Source organism: Perissodus microlepis, chromosome 5 (assembly GCF_051167445.1).
Source record: "Perissodus microlepis isolate ML-2025 ecotype Zambia chromosome 5, ASM5116744v1, whole genome shotgun sequence".
Lineage (NCBI taxonomy): Eukaryota > Metazoa > Chordata > Actinopteri > Cichliformes > Cichlidae > Perissodus > Perissodus microlepis.
Window position 1 is genome coordinate 1,600,589 of NC_140465.1, and position 23,647 is coordinate 1,624,235.

General features: G+C 46.1%; 2 protein-coding genes across 6 annotated transcripts; one reads left to right on the forward strand and one right to left on the reverse strand.

Moving 5' to 3' along the window:
• The first annotated feature begins 1,300 nt into the window (after positions 1 to 1,300).
• zbtb40 (zinc finger and BTB domain containing 40) lies at positions 1,301 to 14,257 on the forward strand. Of its 5 annotated transcripts, none has more exons than XM_084927328.1 (12): positions 1,301 to 1,659; positions 2,132 to 2,302; positions 2,671 to 3,101; positions 3,469 to 3,611; positions 4,901 to 5,114; positions 5,306 to 5,677; positions 6,452 to 6,658; positions 8,752 to 8,916; positions 9,695 to 9,909; positions 10,715 to 10,871; positions 12,167 to 12,372; positions 13,515 to 14,257. In XM_084927328.1, the coding sequence occupies exons 2-12, from the start codon at positions 2,151 to 2,153 to the stop codon at positions 13,725 to 13,727; spliced, it is 2,475 nt and encodes an 824-aa protein (XP_084783454.1). In that variant the 5' UTR covers positions 1,301 to 1,659; positions 2,132 to 2,150; the 3' UTR covers positions 13,728 to 14,257. The 5 variants fall into 5 exon arrangements, with proteins under 5 accessions (XP_084783454.1, XP_084783453.1, XP_084783452.1 ...); XM_084927327.1 differs by having other exon boundaries at positions 1,545 to 1,659; positions 2,115 to 2,302; XM_084927326.1 differs by lacking the exon at positions 1,301 to 1,659 and adding an exon at positions 1,666 to 2,017 and having other exon boundaries at positions 2,115 to 2,302.
• cyb561d1 (cytochrome b561 family, member D1) lies at positions 11,114 to 22,883 on the reverse strand. Its single transcript, XM_084927331.1, has 3 exons — positions 19,418 to 22,883; positions 19,005 to 19,042; positions 11,114 to 16,897 (listed from the first exon to the last, which is right to left on the reverse strand). Exons 1-3 carry the CDS (start codon positions 19,572 to 19,574, stop codon positions 16,391 to 16,393), a joined length of 702 nt encoding a protein of 233 aa, XP_084783457.1. The 5' UTR covers positions 19,575 to 22,883; the 3' UTR covers positions 11,114 to 16,390.
• Between the last annotated feature and the right edge of the window lie 764 nt (positions 22,884 to 23,647).

A 23,647-nucleotide genomic window follows, 5' to 3' on the forward strand; every position in this document is an offset into this window, starting at 1 on the left:
CGCCCTCCGGCTCCGCCTCTCGTCAGTGCTGCGTCTCCAGCTCAAACGTCAGAGCGGCTCTCGCTGCCATCTTGTAAATCTTCCCTCTCAGATATCACACCAACACCTCTCCACCCTACCTGCACTTTCACCTCCTCTCTTGTGCACTGTGCTGCGTTGGGCTTTTGACACCAGGAATTTAAACCTGGTGCTCAGTGTTCTCTGTGGGTATCACAGGCCATACAGACTTCATCTGTTACTCCCATCCCCACCTAACACCCATCTGTTGCACCACCCTCACTTTTCTGTGCTTCCTAACTTCCTCACACAGCATCACAGGTCTTGCCTCAGCTCTATTGTATATTTCCTGTAGATGCACTGAGAGACGGTGCAGCAGCTTTTTGTTTTCTTGATACTTCTGCATGGATAGAAAGCAAATATCACATCTGTAGTGCTCAGTATGAAATCATCAGGCCGTGCTGCATGCTGATTATCAGATCTCTTCATTGCATACCTTGCAGTGGTGTGGCACAGCTGCTTATTGGATGGAATCATACATGGTCTCAGTAGTTGAAACCTGCACCGTTATTTTTCCTGTCAAAATGTTCTTGTTATCTCAATTCTAGTGAACCACTGAAATAATGAGTTCTTGAACTTGGGCCTAAGATAACTGAAGGATTCTTTGTTAAACTGTTGTTGTCCTAGTTGTGCTTTGGTTTGCATTGAGTGCTCTCTCTCTGAAACATCCCACAAATGCAGTGAACTGAGAGCAAGTCATAGAAATGTTCAAAGCAACAGTCACTGTGGTGAATGAGCCTCTTCCTGACATTTAAACCAGCGGTCCGCAGCCTTTTTTGCTCCACGGACGGTTTAATGTCAGACAGTATTTTCACGGACCGGCCTTTAAGGTGTGGCGGATAAATGCAACAACATAAAACGATACGACCGAGAGAACCACGGTGGTATTTTGTAAATATAATAGTAAACGTGAATTCACTGTGTATCTTTATTAGCAGCGTGCTCCTGAAACGCGCCAACAACACTGACAGTAACGTCCTCTCTGCCCCTTAATGCTCTCTGGTCGCTATGGTAACGTGTAAATATTTCTTTCAAAATAAGACGCAACTACAACACGGGAAAGACCCGGGGAAACAGAGTTAACGATAAACCCCCTGAAAACCAGACATTTCACACCCGAGCTTCAACTCTCGCGGCCCGGTACCAAACGACTCACGGACCGGTACCGGTCCAGTGCCCGGGGGTTGGGGACCGCTGATTTAAAGCGAACATCCGCTGTATTACGAATATATAACAGATTGTTGTTCCAGGCAAAAGCTTTTATGTATTTGTCGTTAATTTAATAATTTTGCGAGAATATATTTGTAATGAACTGTCGAGCTGTTGTTTTGTTTGACACGAGCCCACACCGGCACGTCCCTGAATGAATACTCCGGTAAAGGCCCAACGGTCACACTGTGGATCGATTACATGACGGATCGACTTTACAACAAACCAGATTTAAAGCAAACCGCTCGCTGTGATGAGACTTCTTCAACCGGAAGTGTCCCAATTTGTTCACGTACTGCGTGTCGCCATTTTCAAAACAGTTGAGCTTTATTGCGCACAGCAGAATTGTTCAGCAGAGAAGTTTAAATAAAGACTCGGATTGAATAATTCAAGGTACAGCCCTTAGTGATCGTCTGGGGTTTATTATACTGGGAGCGCTCCTGTATCGGAGCGTGCTTCACTAATATTACAGGAACTAGTTACCTTCTCTGGAGTACATTAGCAACCTTAGCTAAGGCTACAGCTAGTTACATTCTGGTAAACACGGGTTTAAGAAGACTGAACGTTAGTTGCTGATAAGACGTAGAGCAGTTGTTTGATGACACAGTAAAGACACCACGCGTTACCGTGTCCGTCATCACGTGGTGCTTCATACACTGGTTGATGTTGTAATAAAAACATTAGCTTTTTACACACTAGTCGGATAAACTGCAGCTTTGTGTGAGTCTTTCTCATGTTGCCGGTGCACAGAGTGAGTACGGTATAAACGTAGTTTTAGTGAAAAGTACCAGTGATAAGTTGCGATAATGCTGCAGGCCTGATTGTGTGTTTGAACATGAAATGATTAGAGCTGTGGTTGGTGCAGTCGCCCTGAAACCTCCAACATGATGGAGCTACCCAACTACAGCAGCCAGCTGATGCAGCAGCTGTGGGCCTTGAGGAAGGAGGACCACTTCTGCGACTGCACCATCTTGGTGGGAGAGGGTCGTCATCGCGCACATAAACTGGTGCTGGCTGCCTCCAGCATGCTTTTCAGGTAGACCTGGTGACTCTTCCACAGTCACATATTTGGACCTATAGTCGTTCATCTAAATAATCTCAGCAGAGCTCGTGTTGGCTCCTGTGGAAGAATGATGAGTCACATTCAACTCATGAACTTTTAGTTTGGTTTTTTGTCAGCTGGACAAAAATATTGGATTTTTTAAAAATGTATTTATTGAGGAACATGAAATATAATACGTGAGTAAAGTTTATGACCAGCTGTTACAAATGTGATGTGCTCTTTTTGTTTGCTCCCGTCATACTTTAATGTTAATCCCAGCACGGTGTACAGGTGGCTGCTGCAGTCGCTGTTCACTTTTATTAAACTGCAGCTTAAAAACAGAACGGTGCTGTCTCCGTCAGGTCTCTCCTGGATGGCTCCGACACCATCTCCATCGACACAGCTGTGGTTTCCTCGCAGGAGTTTGGCTGCCTCCTGGACATGGTCTACACTGGTAAACTGCCTCCAGGTAAACACAACGTCAGTCGCATAGTCGCCGCTGCAGACAGCCTGCAGATGTATGACGTGGCCGTTGGCTTTAAGCAAGTCCTCACCAGCCTGGTGAACCAGAAGCCACCAGTATCAGTGAGCTCCGCTGTGCCACACCTCACTGTGACCAACAAAGCCCCGAATATGAAGCCTGAAGGCTCAGCCTCGCCCAGCAAGCACAACCCGTCTTCAGACGAGGCGGAGGTGACGGAAGAGCTGAAAAAAGAATCGTTTGAGCATGACAGCGATGACGCAGACGAGCCAGCGATTAAAAGGGCCCGCGTGGAGCTCCCTGACACATCAGGTCATTCTTATGTTTAAACCTGTAGTTTGGGGAATTTAATAGTGTGAGTTAATCTAGGAATAATTCAAATCACACCTTTACTGGAAATAGAGTCTAAAACAGGCGTGGGGAACTCCAGGCCTCGAGGGCCGGTGTCCTGCTGGTTTTAGGTGTGTCCCTGATCCAACACAGCTGATTTAAATGGCCTCCAGAAGTTCTCCAGAGGCCTGCTAATGAGCTCATCATGTGATTCAGGTGTGTTGACCCAGGATGAGATCTTAAACCTGCAGGACACCGGCCCGCGAGGCCTGGAGTTGCCCACCCCTGGTCTAAAATGTTCTCCCTACAATAAACAAGATAACAACTAGGCTTTATTTTCTGTCCACAGGCCCCGAAGACATCAAATCCTCAGAAGGTGGCGACACGTCGGCAGCCAGGCTGTCCAGCGAGTCTGGTCTCCTCGCCAACACGTCGTCTGTTGTGGAACTGCTGAGCCAAGCAGCAGAGAGCCTGACAGGAAGAGAAAGACAGGTACGACAGGAAGCCCTGGTTCTTCTACAGTTTGAACTCCATCTAATACCACCTTCCCTCAGATCACGGCTCGGCTACCTTTAACACCCAAAGAGCCATTTGGACCCGGTTTCATAAAAAACCCACCGAGCTGCAAACACTGACATCCAAAATGAAGATACCACTGTAAATACTGCTCTTTAACCTTCATGCTTTGTATAAACAACGACATACAAAGTGTGTTGCTTATGAAACACATGAAGTGCTACAGAGAAAACATGTTCTTTATGTACTAAACACATTTTGAACTCTTAAAATAATAAAAAACAAACACAATAAAAAGCTGAACTGAAAGGATTCACGTAGCAAACATAAACGGTCGTCTCGCCTCTGAGCTTCCTGAGCGCGGAGCCTCGAGCTGAATTTAAAAAATACATTGGAAACAAATCACTGTGTCACTGAAAAATAAATATCTGCATCATCATAAATATTAGTCTTACCTGGTTAATGGGACAATGGGATCGATACTGTATGAAGTTCACGCTGTCGTCTGTGAGGCGTAGGTGGAGAGCAGCTGCTCACCTCCGTCTGTGGAACTGAAGATCCACGTGTTTGTGTCGGGATGCCATTCCATGTTTCAGTTATCTCAGCATCACTCCAGTTGTTCTCAATGACAGTGGCCTCCTGAGGTGAAGTGTGACGCTTGTTTGACCGACGAAAAATAATCAAATATAATTCAATTTTCATATTTCAAGATCACAGTAATCTCCCAGTGTAGGAGTCCACTCTTAAAAAAGAACTAACACTAATAAAACACATTTCAATTAAATACTATTAATTTATTTAATGTAATTTATTGTCCCAGGCCCCACGTGGCTCCAGAGCCGCGGGTTGAGAACCCCTCCCTTGTCGTTGTATCACGTGCACGCTGTTTAACATGTTTGTATGTTGTAGACTTTGAGCGCTGAACAGTAGCTCTCCAGGCTGTCCTCCTTTGTTGGACTCAGTGTCAGGAATCACTCAAGCATGAACCGAAGCACAGTTGTGGCTACACATAGAAGACAACAACAATAAAAGTGTATCTTTAGGTACTGGAGGCAAAAGCACATATTCGCTGACCGCACCACCTCATGGTCAGCGTACTGTGAGCACACAACTCATTCTGAGCTAAACCTGTGATGACTCCGTGGGGGACACGCTAGTGCGGCTCCTTTAATGTGGGGTGGCTGTAGCTCGAGGGCGCCATCTACTGACTGGAAGGTTGCTGCTGCTCCACAATTTCATTTTGTTTGCACTTTGTGCTCTTTCAGGTTGTGTGTCAGTGCTGTGAGGAGGCTGATCCCAGCTCCGTGTCGGAGAAGCTGATGAGTAAAGTGAAAGAGGGTCAGATCGGAGAGGAGAGGCTTATCAAGCTGCTGCGCACCGTCAAGCAGAAAGCTTCATCCTCCTGTCCCACACAGCTGCTCCCTCTGCTGGAGGAGCTGGAGAGGAGCGTACGGCAGCCCGATGGCAGCCAAACTGGAGGTAAAGACGAGCACCGGGAGTAACATGAAAGACAATGTGTCAGTGTAGGTCTGTCTTCATCAAGGACAGCTTGGTATTTATATACATTTCTGTGTCCGTCCAGCAAATTGACAGGATGTGATGTAGTGTGATAGGAAGCCTTTTTAGTGGATGTCTTCTACGTATTTTGAGTCTGTTGTCCATGTTTGCAGCTGACTCAGAGCAGAAGAACAGAAGTGAAGATCGTGTCCAGGAAGAAGATGAAAACGGTGACGAGGTGGAGAACAAGGAGGAGCAGAAAGCAACAGAGTGTTCCCCTCCCTGCTCCTCTCCTCCTTCCTGTCACGCCAAACCTTACTGCTGTCACTGGTGTAAGAAGAGTTTTGATTACAAGTGTCGAATGCTAGCACACACGAAGCGCTGCTCCATGTCCCGGGAGTGCGAGCAGCAGTGTCCCGAGTGTCCTGAGAAGCTGTCTAAGCGGGCCCTGCAGCGCCACCGGGCCGAGGCTCACCGCAGCGCCACGCGGGTCAAGAAGAAGGTGGCCTGTGACCTCTGCGGCCGCACCTTCGCCCACCCGTCGGGTAAAGTCACGTGACATTAAAGCAAGATTATTGATGTGATCAGTGTCTGTGCCCAACTCTGCACTGGAGCAAACAGCGTGCTAATCTCACAGCTGTTCTCAGGCTGAGATGTGAGGGCTTCATCCACAGTGCCAGTGTTGGTGTTTGATAATGATCAGAGCAGGAACCGTCGAGGAAGTACTGACTTGTTTCTTATTATGGCTTCTGGTTTCAGCCTTTACTATACAGAAGCGCCCGAACCAGTAAAACTACCTGAATTATCAGGTAAATATGAATGTAGGTGAATTACCAGCAGACTGCTTTGAAAACATGGGGCTGCTGGTTTAATTCCAGTCAGAGATGGCAGCTGCGAGCTGGGAGCCAGCACTGCTAACTGCTGCACCGCTGTACTTTTGTTTCTTTTGTTGAGTGGAGTATAACTTTGTGCTGCTTTACATTTGATGTTGCTGTTAGACTACAGTCTGTACGTTGGGAAATCTCAAAAGGACCTGAATCAGGTCATGTCACCAGCAGAGAAACCTTCTAAGGCAGGAACACCGTACCTGACAGATGTGTGGTTTCCCCGCTGAGCACTCGACTCTGGTCAACACAGCTGCAGTGCGTACAGCGTAGGCAGCAAACATGTCTGCTGCTGTGTGCAAAAGGACTGTGGAAAAGATCACATCTGTCATAACATGAACTCTGAGCTCAGTTTGGGGCCAGGTCGTGTGTGCGCTTCACAGCACAGCGATCGTTTCACTTTGTTCCATTTAATGAGTGCTTCTCATTTCTTAGGTATGATTTACCACAAGCGCACTGAGCACTTTGAAGAGAAGCCGTTTGCTTGTGATGAATGCGGCGCTAAGTTTGGTGCAAACTCATCTCTGAAGAATCACATGAGGCTGCACACAGGGGAGAAACCCTACCACTGCAAACACTGTGACATGACTTTCAGCGTGGCTGCTGCACTTGCATACCACACCAAAAAGAGACACTCTGAGGGTAAGACACACACACACACACACACACACACACACACCTTTGGGGTTGTGTGATATACAAATGGTGATATGTGTCTTTCACGTGTAACATCTTGTCACTGATACAAGAACAAAACAAAGATTCAACATCCAGGACAAACTACAGAGATAAATTGAGTTATGATGATGATGTTATTGATAGGTGACACACCTATCACCAAGGAAACCAAGGGGAGAAAGAGAGAGGAAGGAGGGATCGCACAAAGCATGGAGGTTGAAAAGCTCCGTTTGGCTGGCTGTGATATCCACCTTAGTGGTGTCAGTGTGGAGCTGTAGAGTCCCGGGCATCATCACAGTGCACCAGTATGGTTCATTTGTTCCAGTTCAGTGCTCATGAATGTTGAGGTGACTGTTACTGTTGTAGTGGGCAGGGCTGTGGTCATTACTTTTAGGTCTGTGTTTATTAAAGACAGTGGGCGACCACTTCAGGGTTAGACTGGGTTTTAGAAGAAGAGTGTTACTGGGAGACAGAACTCAAAGAGCAGCTTTAAGCCTGAAGCCTTTTCCAAAAAGCATGAATCAAGGCTGAGCTGGACCCAAGGACCTGTGCTACACAGCTCGTTTGCTTTATCTGGATTCACCCTGACATGTCCATCAGGTTCTGACTCTGTAAACCAACCGGGGTTCCCCTTCACGTCCACATGAAGGTGTGCTGTCGGCAGGATCGGGCTAATCTAAAAGATCACGTGTCACAGATCACGTGGCTCTTCTTCCACAGAAGAACCTGCAACAGGAACATTATCAACTGGTGATTCAAATCTATAAGGAACATAGGAATATAACAGTAAACTACAAGGTCATATAATTATCACATTAAAAAGTCTGCTGTGATGCTGATGCTGGAGGTTTGTGTTGCTAGAGAACAGCAGAAAACTTCAGAACGGCGTGAAGGAAGATTGCATTGCTGGAGAACCAAGTTGCTGAGTTGCAGCAACACTTTTGAATGAATGACATCATAGTCACTGGACTAAAAATGAAACTGCATTCATATCCCGGCAGTGACGGTGATGAACTGAAAGAAACCAGATGAGCTGCACACTGACGCTACAGAGCAATGAGACTAAAGGAAACGCAGGCTCCCACTGGACACACTGGTTCCCAGACAGTGGGAGGACATCACTGCCTTCAAAGATGAAGCTGAAGGATCACATTTCAGATGAATCTTGGATTGATTTTTGGAAATTTGTTGAATAAAGTTGAATATTTTTAAAAGTTAGAAATAAGAAAAACACCAGCACACATGACAAAGAGGGATCTAGTGGGGGTTGAATAGTGCGGAACATGGACTGCTTCATCGGCATTCACACTACCTGGAACAAGCCTTTCCCAGCAAAAACACAGGCTGAACATTTGAAGACTTTGCTGAAATGCTTTCAGATATTTGTAGAATTTGATGAATGAGCTTAACTGTATAAGATCACCCAAATATCAGCCGGCTGAAGTGTAAAACGCAGCAGTAGTGAAAAATGTGCTAAATAAAGCCAACAAAGTACCTAAACGGAGCTTCATTTGGTGAAATGTCCAAAACATAAAAAGCATCCAAGAAACGCTGAGCGAAAGCTGAGCAGGCAGCCTGTAAACACCCGTCTGACACAAGCACACAGGAGGCTGATGTGCGTCGCTGATGTGCGTCGCAGCCGCGTTGAAGACACGAGCGTACGATGTTTTTTTAAAAGCAGCATTTCAATAATAATCCTGCAGAGAAGCTGAGAGACGCACAGACACACAGAGGTTTGTGCGACTCAGCTCGAGTCTGTGGACAACAAAACACAACAGCGCAGCCAAACTGGGCAGTTTCCAGTCTGGCTGTGCTGTTGTGTATTTTTTTGCCCACCTTTAAGGCCTTTGGGTATCACTGCATCTGTGTGATGACGGCGCGGCGGCGAGCCAATCAGAGGGTGTCCTGGCTCCTCCAGGCTGTTTGCTGTGCAACACCCAGAAACCAACAGGATGCACTTATTCATGATTAACAGTCATGATGCAGTATTTCTATCATGCAGCATGTACAGACAACATTTGTGTGCTTCTTTGATTTGATGTGATTTGATTTTCCAGGGAAGATGTATGTGTGCCAGTACTGCAAGGCTGTCTTTGCCCAGTCCATAGAGCTGACGCGTCACGTGCGGACGCACACGGGAGACCGGCCCTACGTATGCCGAGAGTGTGGCAAAGGCTACAGCCAGGCCAGCGGGCTCACTGTGCACCTGCACACCTTCCACCGTAAGAACGTGTTTGTATTCTGAGTAAAGTTTGAAAAAGTAAATCTGCATTTACTTACTGGCTTCTTTAAAATATGAAGGACTGGCACTGATGAACCATAAATGAAGCTGTTTTTGGGGTGGGGCACTTTTCATTTAACAGCCATGTTGTCAAAGGCTGAAGTTTTCCTGTAGCGGCTTCAGGCCAACGCGGATAAATAATAAAACTTTATTTGAGGTGAGACTGCACCTGTACGTCCCAGCTGATCGCTGCCCTGTGAATATTACTGACACGTCAGACGTACGCTGTCGTCGTGTCTTCAGCCTCGCAGGCGGCCTTTCAGGTCCTGCCAGGGCCTCACATCTCACCAATGCCAGTAACAGTCTCATATGTACTAATGGTGAATAGTGTGAAACCCAGTAGAAGCGTGGATCAGATCTGCTGCCTGGGTCTTCACAAATCACCTTCATCATCACACTGCAGCCGTGTTTCCCCACCTGATGGAGCCACGGCGCACCTATGTGCCGTGGCTCCATCAGGTGGGGAAACACTGGTCTAGCTGGAGCCCGACTTAAACTTGTGCCAGTTCTCAGAACACATCATGAAGAGGTTGCACCAAGGTTCAGTTTCCTTTCCTTACTGGGAGCAATGGGATTCTTCAGGGAATACACCAAACATTTTCGTAGCTTGTGTGTGCTGGTCACTTGTAGTAACCAGCGAGGGCTTCATCAGTATGTAACACAACCAAACGGGTGGTGGCACAGGTTTCAGTGACTGTGTGTTTGCTGCTCTGTGTCAGACCTGTCGGAGCCCCACGACTGTCAGAAGTGCTGTCTCAGCTTCTCGTCGCTGGACGAGCATCGGCAGCACATCCAGGAGTTTCACCCGAAGGAGTTCCACAAGTGTCCCACCTGCAGTAAGCTGTTTACCAGCGCCGCCCTCCTGGACAAACACAAGCCCACGCACACTGGGACAAAACCCTTCAGCTGTGATCTCTGCAACAAGTCATACCAGGTACACCGAGCCAGTTGGACATAGCCACCGTGACGACTCCACGTTTGTAGTCTTAGCTGTGTCACCAGATGACAACACACTGCACTGAACACTGTGAAACGCTGTTATGTGGAGCACTGGTGGACGACGTGCAGTGACACTCGGTTTGCTTTGATAACGTTCCATCGTCCGTTCTTTTTATCACGTGGTTCAGACATAAATGGCGAGCGTGGCCGTCTCCTCACTTCTCCACACGTGAGCAGTCAGTGCGGCGCCTGTACTGGGACGTCACAGCTGGGTAAAGAGTGACGAGCACGGCGTTAACCTGCAACATGTTTGAGCCAGAGCAGATCAGCCGAACATATAACTGGAGCACAAACGTACTGCGTGACCTGTGTCAATTCAGCTTTATTTACACAGCGCCAAATCACAACAACGGTCGACTCAAGGCGCTTTATACTGTAAGGTCGACCCTGCAATGACACACAGAATAATGTCACACAGCAAACAACAAATATTTCCAGGTCCAGTGAATTAAAGGCAGAGGTAGCAGCTACTTCCTGTGTTGGCCTGTCAATCGATGCGTGGCTTCACCAACAGTGTGTGTTACAGATTGTGTTACCGCGTGTGGCTGAGGATGGACTCGGCAAGTGCAGTGTGTTGGATTCATGTTTCAGCTGTGGAGGCCTCTTACACTCTCACAGTACAGTATTGGGCAACTTGTGACTGCACAACTAAACACACACATTCATGTGTCATCTTCACGTGTATTCACACATATATGCTACAGAGTCTTTGACATCTCTCAACCTTTCTTTTGCCATAGCAACTGTCAGGACTGTGGTACCATAACAGGACTAACCACCCTGATGTGTTTGCCAACCACACCCGGCAGCTCAAGAACCTGGTCCAGTGTGATGTCTGCTTCAAGTTCTTCCCTAGTCCTGTCAGTTTGGCCAAACACCAGGCTGCTGAGCACCAAGGTGAGCACCAGCCCCACGCTGATATACTGAGTCCTGTAACAGAGCCGGTCCTGGAGCAGACGTGCACTGTCCTTCACTGGAGCTCCAACAGAAACAGAATCTGTCTGTAATTCAAAGACATAATAATAATCTCTGTGTTTGCAAAAGATTCCAGAGATTACACTGTACAGCTGTCAAACAGCAGAGGGCATGTCCACCGTACTCACCATTCATTTTCAGATGTGTCATGAAAAAAACACAAATACTAATAAAACATTTATTATTTCATTTGTCTTTAAAATCTTAGGCCTCCTGTTGCAGTGTTCTCTGTAATCGTCTGTGTGCAGACTGACCGGCCTCTGGCCCTGTGTCAGTTTGTTCAACTTTATTTATACAGCACCAAATCACAGCAACAGTCGCCTCGAGGTGCTTTACTTTGTACAGTAGACCCTACAATACTACATACAGAGAAAAACCCCTATGAGCAGCACTTTGGCGACAGTGGGAAGGAAAAACTCCCTTTTAACAGGAAGAAACCTCCACAGAACCAGGCTCAGGGAGGGGCGGGGCCATCTGCTGTGATTGGTTGGGGTGAGAGAAGGAAGACAGGATAAAGACATGCTGTGGAAGAGAGACAGAGGTTAATAACAGGTATGATTCAGATAGCTGGTGTCGGGTCTGTGTTTCCACAAGCTGGTTTAGAGACGTAATCATGAAGAAAACAAGACAGTCAGCAATCGATTGATTTACTTGCAAGGGAGGCCTCGTCGGTATCGACCACAAAATGACCCCGACGACGGCCTCCGCTTGCTGCCTTTTATTGAAAACGTTCACAATAAACAATACCTTGAGGTCATCACATGTTATGAGCACCTTTGTTATTTCAGTAGTTTGGTCTCATGAATCCTTGCTGTGATCTTAAAGCTCAGTGTTGCCCACAGAGACCGTCACAGTACAGTCACTGTGGAAAACCTCTGTGTGCACCTGGTGGTTAAAACAACACACTTCAGTTCATATAACGGTGTGGTCGAATGAATGAGTGTACCACTGCAATTTTAGGTCCTGTGTGGTTGAATAAACACTTGTTTGTGGAGGTTAATCTAACTTATGGTGTACTGTGAAATGGCCAAAGAAATATTGTGATATCAGGGTCACCCAGGCCTGGGCTCCAGTCCCCTGTGACCTGGGTAAGTGGATGGTTGGGATTTCTTGTTGTGTTGTCCTGTGTTAGGTCTTAGAGAGGCAGCTGGTGGTTTAATGAATCACAGCAGCAGCTCCTGTGCTGTTTTCACTGACCCTGAGTGTCTGTGCTGCAGGCTCTGTGGCTGTGCTGGGTGGAGATGAGGACATGCAGGAGAACATCTGCACGCAGCATATCAGCAGTGAGGCATTCAGGTGCTCCCTCTGCTCCACGCTCTGCTCCTCTCAGCTTAAGCTGCAGGAGCACCTGCTCTCCTGCCGTGTCTCCACACGGCAGGAGCGGGAGAGCCGGGAGGAAGAGCAGGCCTCCACCTCCTACACGGTAATAAGCACATCACACAGACGTACAGATGAAGATGAAATAATAATGTCCGGTGACACTTTCCTGACTGACAGCATGTGGAGTGAAGTGTGTCCTGTATTTGTCGAGCTTAGTCTTTGAGGCCCATCAGGATGATGGAGGAGTACAGTTTGTTCAGCTCAGGTGCATCCTGGGAGAATTTGCAGCATTTATTTTTCAAACCAAGCTGAATCAGCGTATCTGACCAACCACATCACTGCATTTGGCTCAAGTGAGATAGAAATAGTCAAATAATGCTGTTTTACCTCAGACACACGGCGAGGCGCCGCTCTGGGCCATGATGTCACTGCCGCCTCAGGCGTGGTCCCACCACGACATCCTGAAATACGTAAGCGGCCGTGATACAGCTGAAACTCCTCCCTGCATGCAACAGGACTCTGTTGCTCTTCCTGTGTAGAAACATGAGGACCGGCTTGATGCTGACTTGATGTTTCTCACAGTCCATCTGTGAGGACCAAGTTTCTGCAGTAATGAGTTGACTGATTGATCCATGTGCGCTGAGGTTTGTCCCAAACATGCAGAGTCACACTGCTCCACTGTGCTGTGTATTTAGGTTTCTAATATTAATAACAACAGTAACACAAAACTGTGAGTTGTTACAACTTTGATATGATGCTTTCCATTCACTTCATGTGTTTACTGCACATTGTAACCAGAATGTGCCACAGACCAGTGAGAGTTCACTTGCTACCCCAGAGTACAGGGTGGGCCATTTATATGGATACAGCGTAACAACACGGGAACGGTTGGTCCTGTTTGTGGCACATTAGTATATGTGAGGGGGCAAACTCCTCGAGATGGGCGGTGACCATGGTGGCCATTTAGAAGTCGGCCATCTTGGATACAACTTTTGTTTTTTTCAATAGGAAGAGGGTCATGTGACACATCACACTTATTGGTGATGTCACAAGAAAAACAATGGTGTGCTTGGTTTCAACGTAACTTTCAGAGCCTTTCCTGAGTGTGTGTGAGACGAGCGCTGGTTTGTCACTTCAGACTTGCACAACTAAAATAAGTTGTGGGTTTACTGCGTGCAGAAAAGCTGGAAACAGTTTAACCTTTACAAAACGTTCCATGTACACTATCTCTGTCTGACCCCACAGGTGACACCAGCCAATCCAACAGGGAGCAGACAGGAAGGGGCGGAGTCTGAGGAGCCAAGGCAGCAGGGGGTTGGTCAGCAGGTGTTTCTAGCTCTGGCAGATGGGCGAGAGGTGAAATCATCAGCAGAGCTGGTGGAGGTGAACATGTACGACCTTCTGAACAACTCTGTGGCCTTCGTCTGCGAGGACAAACCAGCAGGCTGCGACTCTTAGCTGACTCTTTGGTTCCCATCGTCACAAACACGCCTGCAGAAAACATCACCAACACTGGCTGCTGCGCTCGTCTGTGTCCCACAGTCCCAGCTGATGACAGCCCGACGTTTTCAGTCTGCTCGTGATTTACTGACACACTCAGTGCACGCATAGGAGGTTTGTGTTGTTTTAAAGACATGACAGCAGTGATGTCCCCTGCTCTGTGGCTCTCAGCACTCAGATCACTGCATATACAGGTTTGCATTGTCCCTTAAACAGTGGGAGCATTTGTTAGACGCTGACTCCACACGTGGGACTAAATCACCAAACCGTGAAAGTTTATGGTCACTGTGGACTGGTACCTGTGAACGCTAATAAACATGAAATACCTGACGCTGCTCTGTGGAGTGTTTCCTGCTGTTGTACTAATAAAACGACTGTATTTAAGATTTCTCACATCAAATAGTTCACACTTGTTTATCCTGTTCAACGGTCAGTATTGGATCACAAACGATCGTTAATTGCAAATAAAGAGAGATGTGGCTTTTTTACAGATGTGTTCCCTTATTTATTACAGGTTCACAGAAGGAAAGAGCTGACGAGGATAAATACAAACATCCGCTGTGGTCAGCTCATTAAAAGCGGCCCTGAGACAAATCCACGCCCAGCTAGTTATCCTCAGGACAGTCCAACGACTCCAGCTTCTCACCCGCTCTTTGAGCTCGAAATAAATAAAATCCATGTTTTAGGATAGACTGTGCCGGGAAAGGATCATCTGTAGACTAGATGTGATCTTTGGTTTGTCCTTCACTGAAACTGGAGTTCTCACAAGTAGAAGACGAGTCTGTATTTGACAGATTGTGTTGTTGTATCAGACGCAGTAAGAAAGACCTGCCTGCTGTCTCAATCACTCCAATGAGCTTTTTATGTTCAAAAGAAATTACTTTATATTTGCATAAGCCAGTCGCTAACATGGATGAAGAATGTGGAAGCAGACGTCTTCCTCCCCTCACCCAGATGGCCCCGCCCCTCCCTCAGCCTCGTCTGCATTGTTTCTTCCTGTTAAAGGGAGTTTTTCCTTCCCACTGTCACCAAAGCACTTGCATATAGACACTGAACATGTGATGTCATTTCCGGGGTAAAACCGCAAAGGATTGTAGGTACGAGTGGCGAGCGGTACTAGCGCACGCAAGCTTTCATATGGAAACTGTCACACAGCAATAAAAAGAAACACAAAAATGGCAAGAAGCTGTTGTATTATTAACTGCAATAGCCGGTCACATGACAGCCGACGGGTAAAGAGATCGGTTGTTATCGGATTACATCATGGAAGCCACGTTTCCGTAGTAACAAAGAGGCGACGGATGGCCTGGATTGCAGCCATTCAAAGAGCAAATGTAACGTCCCAGAACTCTCCAGCTCACATGTTAGTCTGCTCCAAGCATTCCCACAAAGCTCAGTCTGCTGTTGTAGTTAACACGTCATTTATCATAACATATTTGTAACCTACATCAACAATTAAGTCTTATATTGATTTGAATTCATTGCTATGCTGCTTTGTTCACTGTGGCTTTGCGGGCCAATGTTTGTGTTTTGTAGGAAAACCAGCCTACAAAATGCTGGAATGCGGTCCATCATGATTGTTGGGTTTTCTCTGTATTACTGTGGGGTCTTTACTTTAAAATATAAAGCGCCTTTCAGGCGACTGTTTCTGTGATTTGGTGCTGTAGAAAGTTGAACTGTATATCCAGTTAACATGTTTAAATAGTTTCCATTCATCATCTGGATTATTGCGTCTTGAAATATCTGCTTTTCTAGAAAGCTGAAGATCAACCTTTCTGTGAACTCAGCTGACAGTCTGCCCTGGATCCACCAACAGGGTTTGATGATGGTTGAAGTTAGAACAGCTTCTAGTGTAGGACACACTATCAGCTACTTCCATGATCCAGCCTGGAGCAGAGCAGATTGGACAGTGTCGGGTTTTTCTTAGCTGGTTGATACCAGCTGTAAATGTGCATCAAATCAAATCAGCCTTGTGAATCTGTGGAGAAGTCCACAGGGTTACAATTTGAAAACGTTTTGGTAGACCTTTTGTGTCACAATGTAGCACCTATAAGAAGTCAAAAGGCAAAAAATATCATGAAACAATAAATATCAGAATTTTCAGGTTGGTGTATAACCTGGTGTAGCTCCATGTTCTCAGACAGTCAACAGTAAATGTTCATCAGGCTGCACACAGTCTCACCGAGCATACACAGTGAACAGCAGCTACTGGAAACTCCACAGCCACAGACACACAAAACCAGTCCAGGTGTGTCCACCAGCTCCACCTGTGGGACTCCAACAGTAGTCGGCAGCCACACTTAAAGACTAACACCAACCCTATGTTTCACACTGCAGTTCTTCTACAGGCCACTAGATGGCAGCTACTTGTAGCACTGGAGGTATGAATAAAAGGAAAAAGAACCTCTCCCAGAAGCTACGCCCTAAAATCCCTTATTTCAGTTGTCCCGTAGTTTAATACGAATACCACACCACAGCTGCTAGCTTGCTTGCTAACAGTGATAACTGGTAAAGACATTTCACTCAGTGATAAATTCCACCCTTGCAAGGGTGCAAGTTGAAGAAGACTCTTTATTTCTTCATTATTCCTTTTGGATGTCTCTGCCATCTGCTGCTGGTTCCTAGCTGGCCAGCTTCTTGCGGGGTAGATAGGCATTAGTGATCTGGCTCATCACCACCAAGGCAGGGAATAGAGGCAGGATGAGGAAGGCCCACCACGCCACCCCCTTCGCCGTGGCCTGGAACCAGTCAGTGAACATGGCAGACATCACTGTCACTGTGGAAAACAGGTAGACGACCAGGCCGCAGGTGGCATGGTACAGCTTCAGTCTGGACGAGGGGCAGGAGAGACGCAGCAGCTTGGGGAAAATCACAGCGATGCCGCAGGCCGTTTGGAGCACGGTGGCGGTCAGCGTACACATACCCAGCAGGCTGTGCCAGGAGGCCAGGTGTGGGAGCTCTGACACATTCCTGCTGGCCACAATGAACCAAAGTCCAGTGGCTGCAGCGATCAGGACCAGAGCCTGACAGAACCAGTGGAGACGGACTTTACTCTTCCATGATTTGAAGCAGAAGGGAGATCCCTCTGCTGAGAACAGCAGGATACCTTCGGTCATGCACAGGCAGTACTGCAGTGAGAGGAAACAGAGATGTTAGTAAAGGGGCTTATTTGGTGATTAGTGGTGATACAGATCCAGTCATGAAAACTCAACAAGCGATTAATTAGATGTAGAGTTGTGGGAATTTATTCTAATGATCTAAACTCCTGTTTTTCTGTCTAATGCACATCAAGCTTTTCCCAGTTGGTTCAAGGAGACAAAGTGTGTGCTGTGTACATGAGTGACATCTAATGCGATTGTGAATCAGAAACTGTAATACAGCAACGCACAGCACCAGCATATTATGGGATGGGCCTGTAAGTGGATGATTACAGACAGATGTGGCAGGATAAATAATGACGCCAGACATATGGACAATAACCCAAAGCATTATCCAAGACTTTCTCAAGGCAAAGAAACAGAACATTGTTCAACTGCCAGTCACCTGACCACAACCTGTTCAGCTACAGGAGACTAAGCTCGAGTTTCATAGTAACTGCATATGTTGAATTAACATTCAGATCTGGTGCATTATTATGGCTGCCAGCCTCTGATGAGACACTGAGAGAACAGCATATTCTAGCACAGTGTGTAACACTAGACCATACCATCATTTATTTATATAGCACTTTAAAAACAACACATGGCGACCAGCAGACATATAAAAAGTACAATAAGCGTAATAAATAGTTATTCTATAGTTTTTAACCTGGATTCAAAGACCACAGCTGATGTAGACTCCCTAATGTGAAGAGGAAGATCATCCCAAAGCTTCGGGGCCACAGTAGAGAGCGCTCGGTCTCTAAGGTTCAGCCATGATTTAGGGACTGAGAGCAACAGCTGCTCAGCTGAGCGAACGAGGGGGGGCATAGGGCCGATATACAGGCGCCGGACCATTTGAGGATTTTAAAAACCAAGGATTTAAAAACCCTTTAAAGTAGATTCTAAGTAGCGGAGTAATATGCTCAAATGTTCTTTTACCAGTTACAAACTGTGCAGTTGCAGGCATGGCCAACCCCTATTAAAAGGGAGGTGCAGTAATCCAAGCATGAGGTTATAAAAGCATGGATGACAGTTTCCAAGTCACGCCTGGAAAGAAAAAGCTTAACCTTCGACAGACACATGAGGTGCCAGAATGAAGACTTGACCACCCCGTTTGCGTGGCCATCAAAACTAAGCACAGAGTCAATTTTTACCCCAAGATTAGTAACCGAGCTTGTCGGGTGACAGTCAGAGCAGCAAAGTAACCTCTGGGGTACCAGAGGAACCGTTCCATTTTACGTTCATTAAAACGTAAAAAATTTAGAGCCATCCATGACTTAGCATCGCTAAGACGATCACGCAGGAGTCCAGTCGAGGAGCTATCAGAGTGACTGAAAGGCAGATAAAGGCGGCTATCGTCAGCATTTGTTTAAATTTCTTGTTTTTGCACCCTGTGGCAGGAGATACAATGGAAACAGTAGTGGCCCAAGAATAGATCCCTGTGGTACACCCGACGGCAGAGGGGCCACAGACAAAATCTTATCCACGAAAGTGCCAAGGTGGAAATTCCCACACAATGCTGTAGTCGAGAGATCAGCAGTCAGAGCCACCAAAACAAGCAATACATGTTTACCACAGTCCGATGCTAACAAAATGTCATTCATAACCTTTGTGAGAGCCGTCTCTGTGCTGTGAAACGGCTTAAAGCCGGACTGAGGAGCTTCTGGAAGCATTCAGGTGATCCATCAGCTGAGTGTGAACAATCCTTTCCAGGATCTTACTCAGACTTTCTTTATCACTGCATCAGATATTTTGTATATATCACCCATCTCTAAGCGTCCTTTTCTGAGTGTTAACATACCCTCCTGCCAATCCCTCAAATCTGTTATTTACAGTGGAAAGCTGACAGAGACTGGAGGAATGTAGTGGGCTGAAAGCTAGCAGGAAAAGAAGAGACCTATTTTTGAGAATACATCTCCATCCATTATTTGAAATATCCCCTTAAGCAGCTTAGAAAGCCATGTGAGTGAAGAGCCACAGCTGACCATTTACTCCAGCGTGTCATTAGAAAGGAAAGATATGGCCATCGGCCGTGAGCGGTCGTGGGTGAGAGGAGTGAGACGAGTGTCTGTGTTTGTGTGAGGACTAAACTTACAGCGACAGACATACACATGGGATGCCAAGAGAACAGACCTGGAGAGACAAACAGCAGATTAATGACACAATCATCAGCTGACCATGTGCTGCAGCTTCAACAGCAGCAAACTGACCGTCAGGAAAACCTAAACGTACCCACTCAAGGACACGGACTGTGACGCAATAGCTCAAACACTGGCTCTAATCTGCACTTGTTTACATGTTTATCATCAGAAACTGAATCATTTTGTTTACTGGAAGAAAATCATGATAATAATATTTATTTCACTACTACAGTGATCAGTAAAGAAGCCCACGCAGCTCTGTGATCAGTCACGTGAATGACTAACTCAGAACACAAATAACCAAAATCACTTCCTTATATTTGGCAGGTTTAATGACGGGGATAAAACACTCGTACACAACACTTACTGGTTCCGGGTCTGGACAGCAGGGAGAGGACGAGCGTCAGGCCCAGGCCGGTGACATGAGTCGCTATCACCGCCACTCTCCGCAGCCACACGTACAGCCAGAAGTCCCGCATACCCAGGCCCTCTCCCACCGGGCTGTACTCCACGTCTGACCGCATGCTGCTCACAGCCTCTCTGGCTACCTGCTCCAGCGTCCGGCGGGAATACGAGGTGTGCTGGAGAGGACCGACGAGGAGCCTGCACGAGGCTGCTCGAGCTCCATAGTCGCGCGGTTACAGCGAGCACGAGCCGAGCAGCATCAGAGTCGGTGCTTTGCCCAGGCTCGTGTGTGCGCACGACATCCTTTCTACGAAATTCATTTTGTTAAGGCCATTTCCGGCCTGAGGACGCAAACAGAACGGGCGGTGTGATCCCTCCGAGGCTGTAGAAAGTCTGCACACAGTCACTGAGCTGCCACACCGACGCTGGCGGCGTCGCTTCTGCTTCCTGCTTCGACCTTTTCTCGAAGAAACTACGCAGTGAGCTGACCCGACTTGTATTTCCTGATTCTCGTGTCAGCCGCTGTAGCCAAGCGCAGGGAGAAACACTAAGAACCGTGCATAGGCACAAAACAGCGTTAACTGAGCGAATCTTAACCTCACTACATGTACACAATATGTAGATAGGTGAAAATGATTATTGTAGACTTATCAATTATTAATGCACATTGTTGCAGATCATGTACACCCTGTCATGGAAACAGTGTTCCCTGATGGCTACGCCTCTCTCAGCAGGTTAATACAACACGTGGTCCAGGACTGGTTTGAGGAGCTGAATCTCCACATTCCCCATCTCACAATCCAAACAAGTCCTCACAAATGTCGGGTCTTAAAGAATCTGTTGCTAACATCTTGGTTCCCGATACCACAGCACCTTCAGGGGTCAGGGACGTTTTTGCAGCAAAGGGGTAACTAACATAACATTATGCCTAACTGGTGTAAATGGAGGCAAGGACATTAACATCATATATGCATGTATGTTAAATATGATCTCTGTTCCACAGGCCTGTCAAGGTAGCAGTAATTAGACCGTTAGAAAGTCATCTGTTTACCGTGTTAGCTAATTATAGGCCAATCTTTCTTGTATCCCAAAAAGTCTTGAAACAGCTGATCATCTGCAGGTTTCAGAAACTATCACAGTTATGATCTTCTTTGGGCTTTGAGAGCAGACACATCTCTGCTAGACCTCAGTGCAGCGTTCAGTTACCCATAATACTTTGTATAGAGTAATGTGCTGTAGGTATTACAGGTACTGCGCTGCAGTGGTTTGTATCATATCTATCTAATAGACTCCAATTTGTGCATGTAAATGGAGAGTCCTCTTCACACACTGAGGTTAATTATGGAGTTCCACAGGGTTCAGTGTTAGGACCAACTCTGTTTACACTATACATGCTTCCCTTAGCATAGCATCTTTATTTATAATGCACTTTACATCCAACAATGTTGGCCAAAGTACTACAAATATAAAACAAAGAGAAAACAGTTTAAATTACATATAAAATACCTTAAAATAAAAAAAATATATAATTAATAAAAAACATATTAAGAGAGATCAACAGGTCCTGCTGTGCTGAAAGCCAAGGCAAATAGATATGTTTTAAGACGTGATTTAAAAGCAGATAAGGAAGGTGCCTGTCTAACATGTAAAGGCAACTCATTCCACAATTTTGGTGCTGCCACAGCAAACGCCCGACTCCCTCTGAGCTTACGATTAGTCCTGGGCACGCTCAGGAGGAGCTGGTCAGCCAACCTGAGGGGCCCGAGGCCAGGCATGTCCAAAGTCCAGCCCGCGGGCCAAATGCGGCCCGTGTTCAAATTTCCACTGGCCCGCAGCCTCTGTCACTGATTGTTTTTCTTAGAAGGGTGGACAATGAAATGAACATGAGTGAACCTCCAGAGCCTTACGGACCAAACGAGAAACAGATTTGTTTGCTGCTGCTTGTTCCGCCGTAGATGACATGAAGCTACCGTGGAATAAAGTCACTGGGGTTATTATGGATGGTGCACCTGCTGTGGCTGGGGAGAGAAATGGACCCTAGTCTGTAACAAAGTCAGCAAAGAAGGAGGTAAAGCTATAAAACTCCACTGTATTATTCACCTACAAGGACTCTGCTAAACATTTGAAATGCGACCATGTTCTGAAAAAGGCAATAAAGGCTATTAATGATATTCGCTCCAAAGCCCTGTGCCACCGCCAGTTTCAACAGTTTGTACTCAACATCCAGGCTGAATACAGAGATGTTGTGTATCACAATGACGTGAGATGGCTCAGTCGTGGGTCGGCACTGCAGCGCTTCTACTCTCTTAGGGAGGAAATCAGACAATTCTTGGAATAACACAACATGTGAACACGCTGAACAGGAGCCTTCAGGGGTAAAATGCAGTGGTTAAGACAACTGTATTCACACATCAAAGCCTTTGGGACCAAACTGCTACTTTTCTAGAGACATCTGTCACAAATGCAGCCCAATACCACACATTTCCCATCGCTACAGGAAATAATGACTAGTTTCCTACAGACCAATGTTAGTGCGCAATGAGGAGGTATACAGCAGACTTCTCTGGCTGAGAAGGTTCAACAGCGCTTTTGGGATTTTGCAGCTATTGAAAAAGGAGATCACGCCTTTTTCCTCTCCCTCTTCCGTGGACCCTGATGATGCTCCTGACCAGTTGCAGCCGGAGCTCATTGAGCTGCAGTGTGACACCGAGTATCGCCGTCGGCACCATCAGCTTTTACCGCCAGCTGGATAAAGGCGGGTTCCAAGAGATTCGAACATTTGCTAAGAAAATACTGAGCTTGTTTGGCTCACATACTTGTGCGAGAAGACATGAACAAGAACCGCGTGAGGACGAGATTAAGCGACTCTCGCTTGCGTGACATTTTGCGCATCAGAACCACTGTTTTTGAGCCAGCCCTGGGCCATTTACAAGGTCTCAGTATCACCCTTCACATTAGTGCAGGCAAGTGGTTTGTTTAGCTTGTAAGTCTTTTTTCCTTGTTTTTTTCAGTTGACTATCAAACCGGGTCTCCCAAACCCTGCAAATGAAATAATAAAATTGATTCGGCCCAGCAGCCCGTTTTTTAATTTCATATTTTTGAAATTGAAATAAAAAACATCCATTTTTGTTTTGAGATCTGATTCAAAATCCAATAACATAATGTAGTTTTTTTCATTTTTGATGGTCAATTTAAAAAACTAAAGAACGAGCGATGTACGGATTTATATGGCCCAGTGTTTGTACTTTTGAATAAGTTAACTCTTAATATTATTTTCCTGTTCACATGTTTTGAATTTAGATGTTTAATTTTTCTTCATTTTGTGTTTTTCAAATACATTATTTTGGTAAAAATGTTTAATAATTCATGATAAAGAAATTCATAATAAAATTTGTGTGAAAAAAGGAAAATGATAAAGTTACGGAGCCCTGCAGGGGACATGGGAGAGAAAAAAATTAAGACGGACTTTTGCGAGATCTCGCAAAAGTCCGTCTTAATTTTTTTTTCTCCCATGTCCCCTGCAGGGCTCCGTATAAAGTCGTTCATTTGCATTTAATGTCAATGGTTCAAAATATTTCAGGCTGAATGGTCGGCCCACACACATTCTCAACTTCCCAAATCTGGTCCTCTTTGCAAAGAGTTTGGACCCTGCCTTAGGCAGCATCATTAGAAGACATAGCAGACATTTACACTGCTATGCAGATGACACCCAGCGCTATCTGTCCATGAAGCCAGATAACACACACCAATGAGTTAAACTGCAGGAATGTCTTAAAGACATGAAGACCTGGATGGCCGCTAACTTTCTGCTTCTTCATTCAGATCAAACTGAGGTTATTGTACTCGGCCCTGAAAATCTTAGAAATATGGACTCTAAGCAGATTCTTCCTCTGGATGGCATTACCTTGGCCTGTGACCATGAGATGTCCTTCAGTGCGCAAAATGCAAATGCACAAAAAAAAAAAAAAAAATCTAAAATTATAAAGAAATTGTCTCAGAGTAATGCTGAAAAACTAGTTTGTGCATTTATTAGATGTAGCTTGCACTGCAGTAATTCGATATTAGGCGATCCTAAAAATGTCCCGTTTCCTTTATTTGTTCCAACATGCTGCAGCCAGAGTACTGACAGGTACTCGGGACAGTCTGCCTGTTGATCCAGACTCAAATTCTGCTCCTCATATACAATCTTAAT

What these genes read in the sequence shown, in the direction of transcription:
- zbtb40 (XM_084927326.1), top strand. An exon ending in GGAGCTCCCTGACACATCAG is followed by an intron (nt 3,102 to 3,468) that starts GTCATTCTTATG and finishes TTCTGTCCACAG; the next exon opens with GCCCCGAAGACATCAAATCC. An exon ending in AGGCCTCCACCTCCTACACG is followed by an intron (nt 12,373 to 13,514) that starts GTAATAAGCACA and finishes CTGACCCCACAG; the next exon opens with GTGACACCAGCCAATCCAAC.
- cyb561d1 (XM_084927331.1), bottom strand. Translation starts at nt 19,574, where the DNA reads ATGCGGTCAGACGTGGAGTACAGCCCGGTGGGAGAGGGCCTGGGTATG. An exon ending in GCTGTCCAGACCCGGAACCA is followed by an intron (nt 19,043 to 19,417) that starts GTAAGTGTTGTG and finishes TTGTCTCTCCAG; the next exon opens with GTCTGTTCTCTTGGCATCCC. An exon ending in CCATGTGTATGTCTGTCGCT is followed by an intron (nt 16,898 to 19,004) that starts GTAAGTTTAGTC and finishes CTCTCACTGCAG; the next exon opens with TACTGCCTGTGCATGACCGA.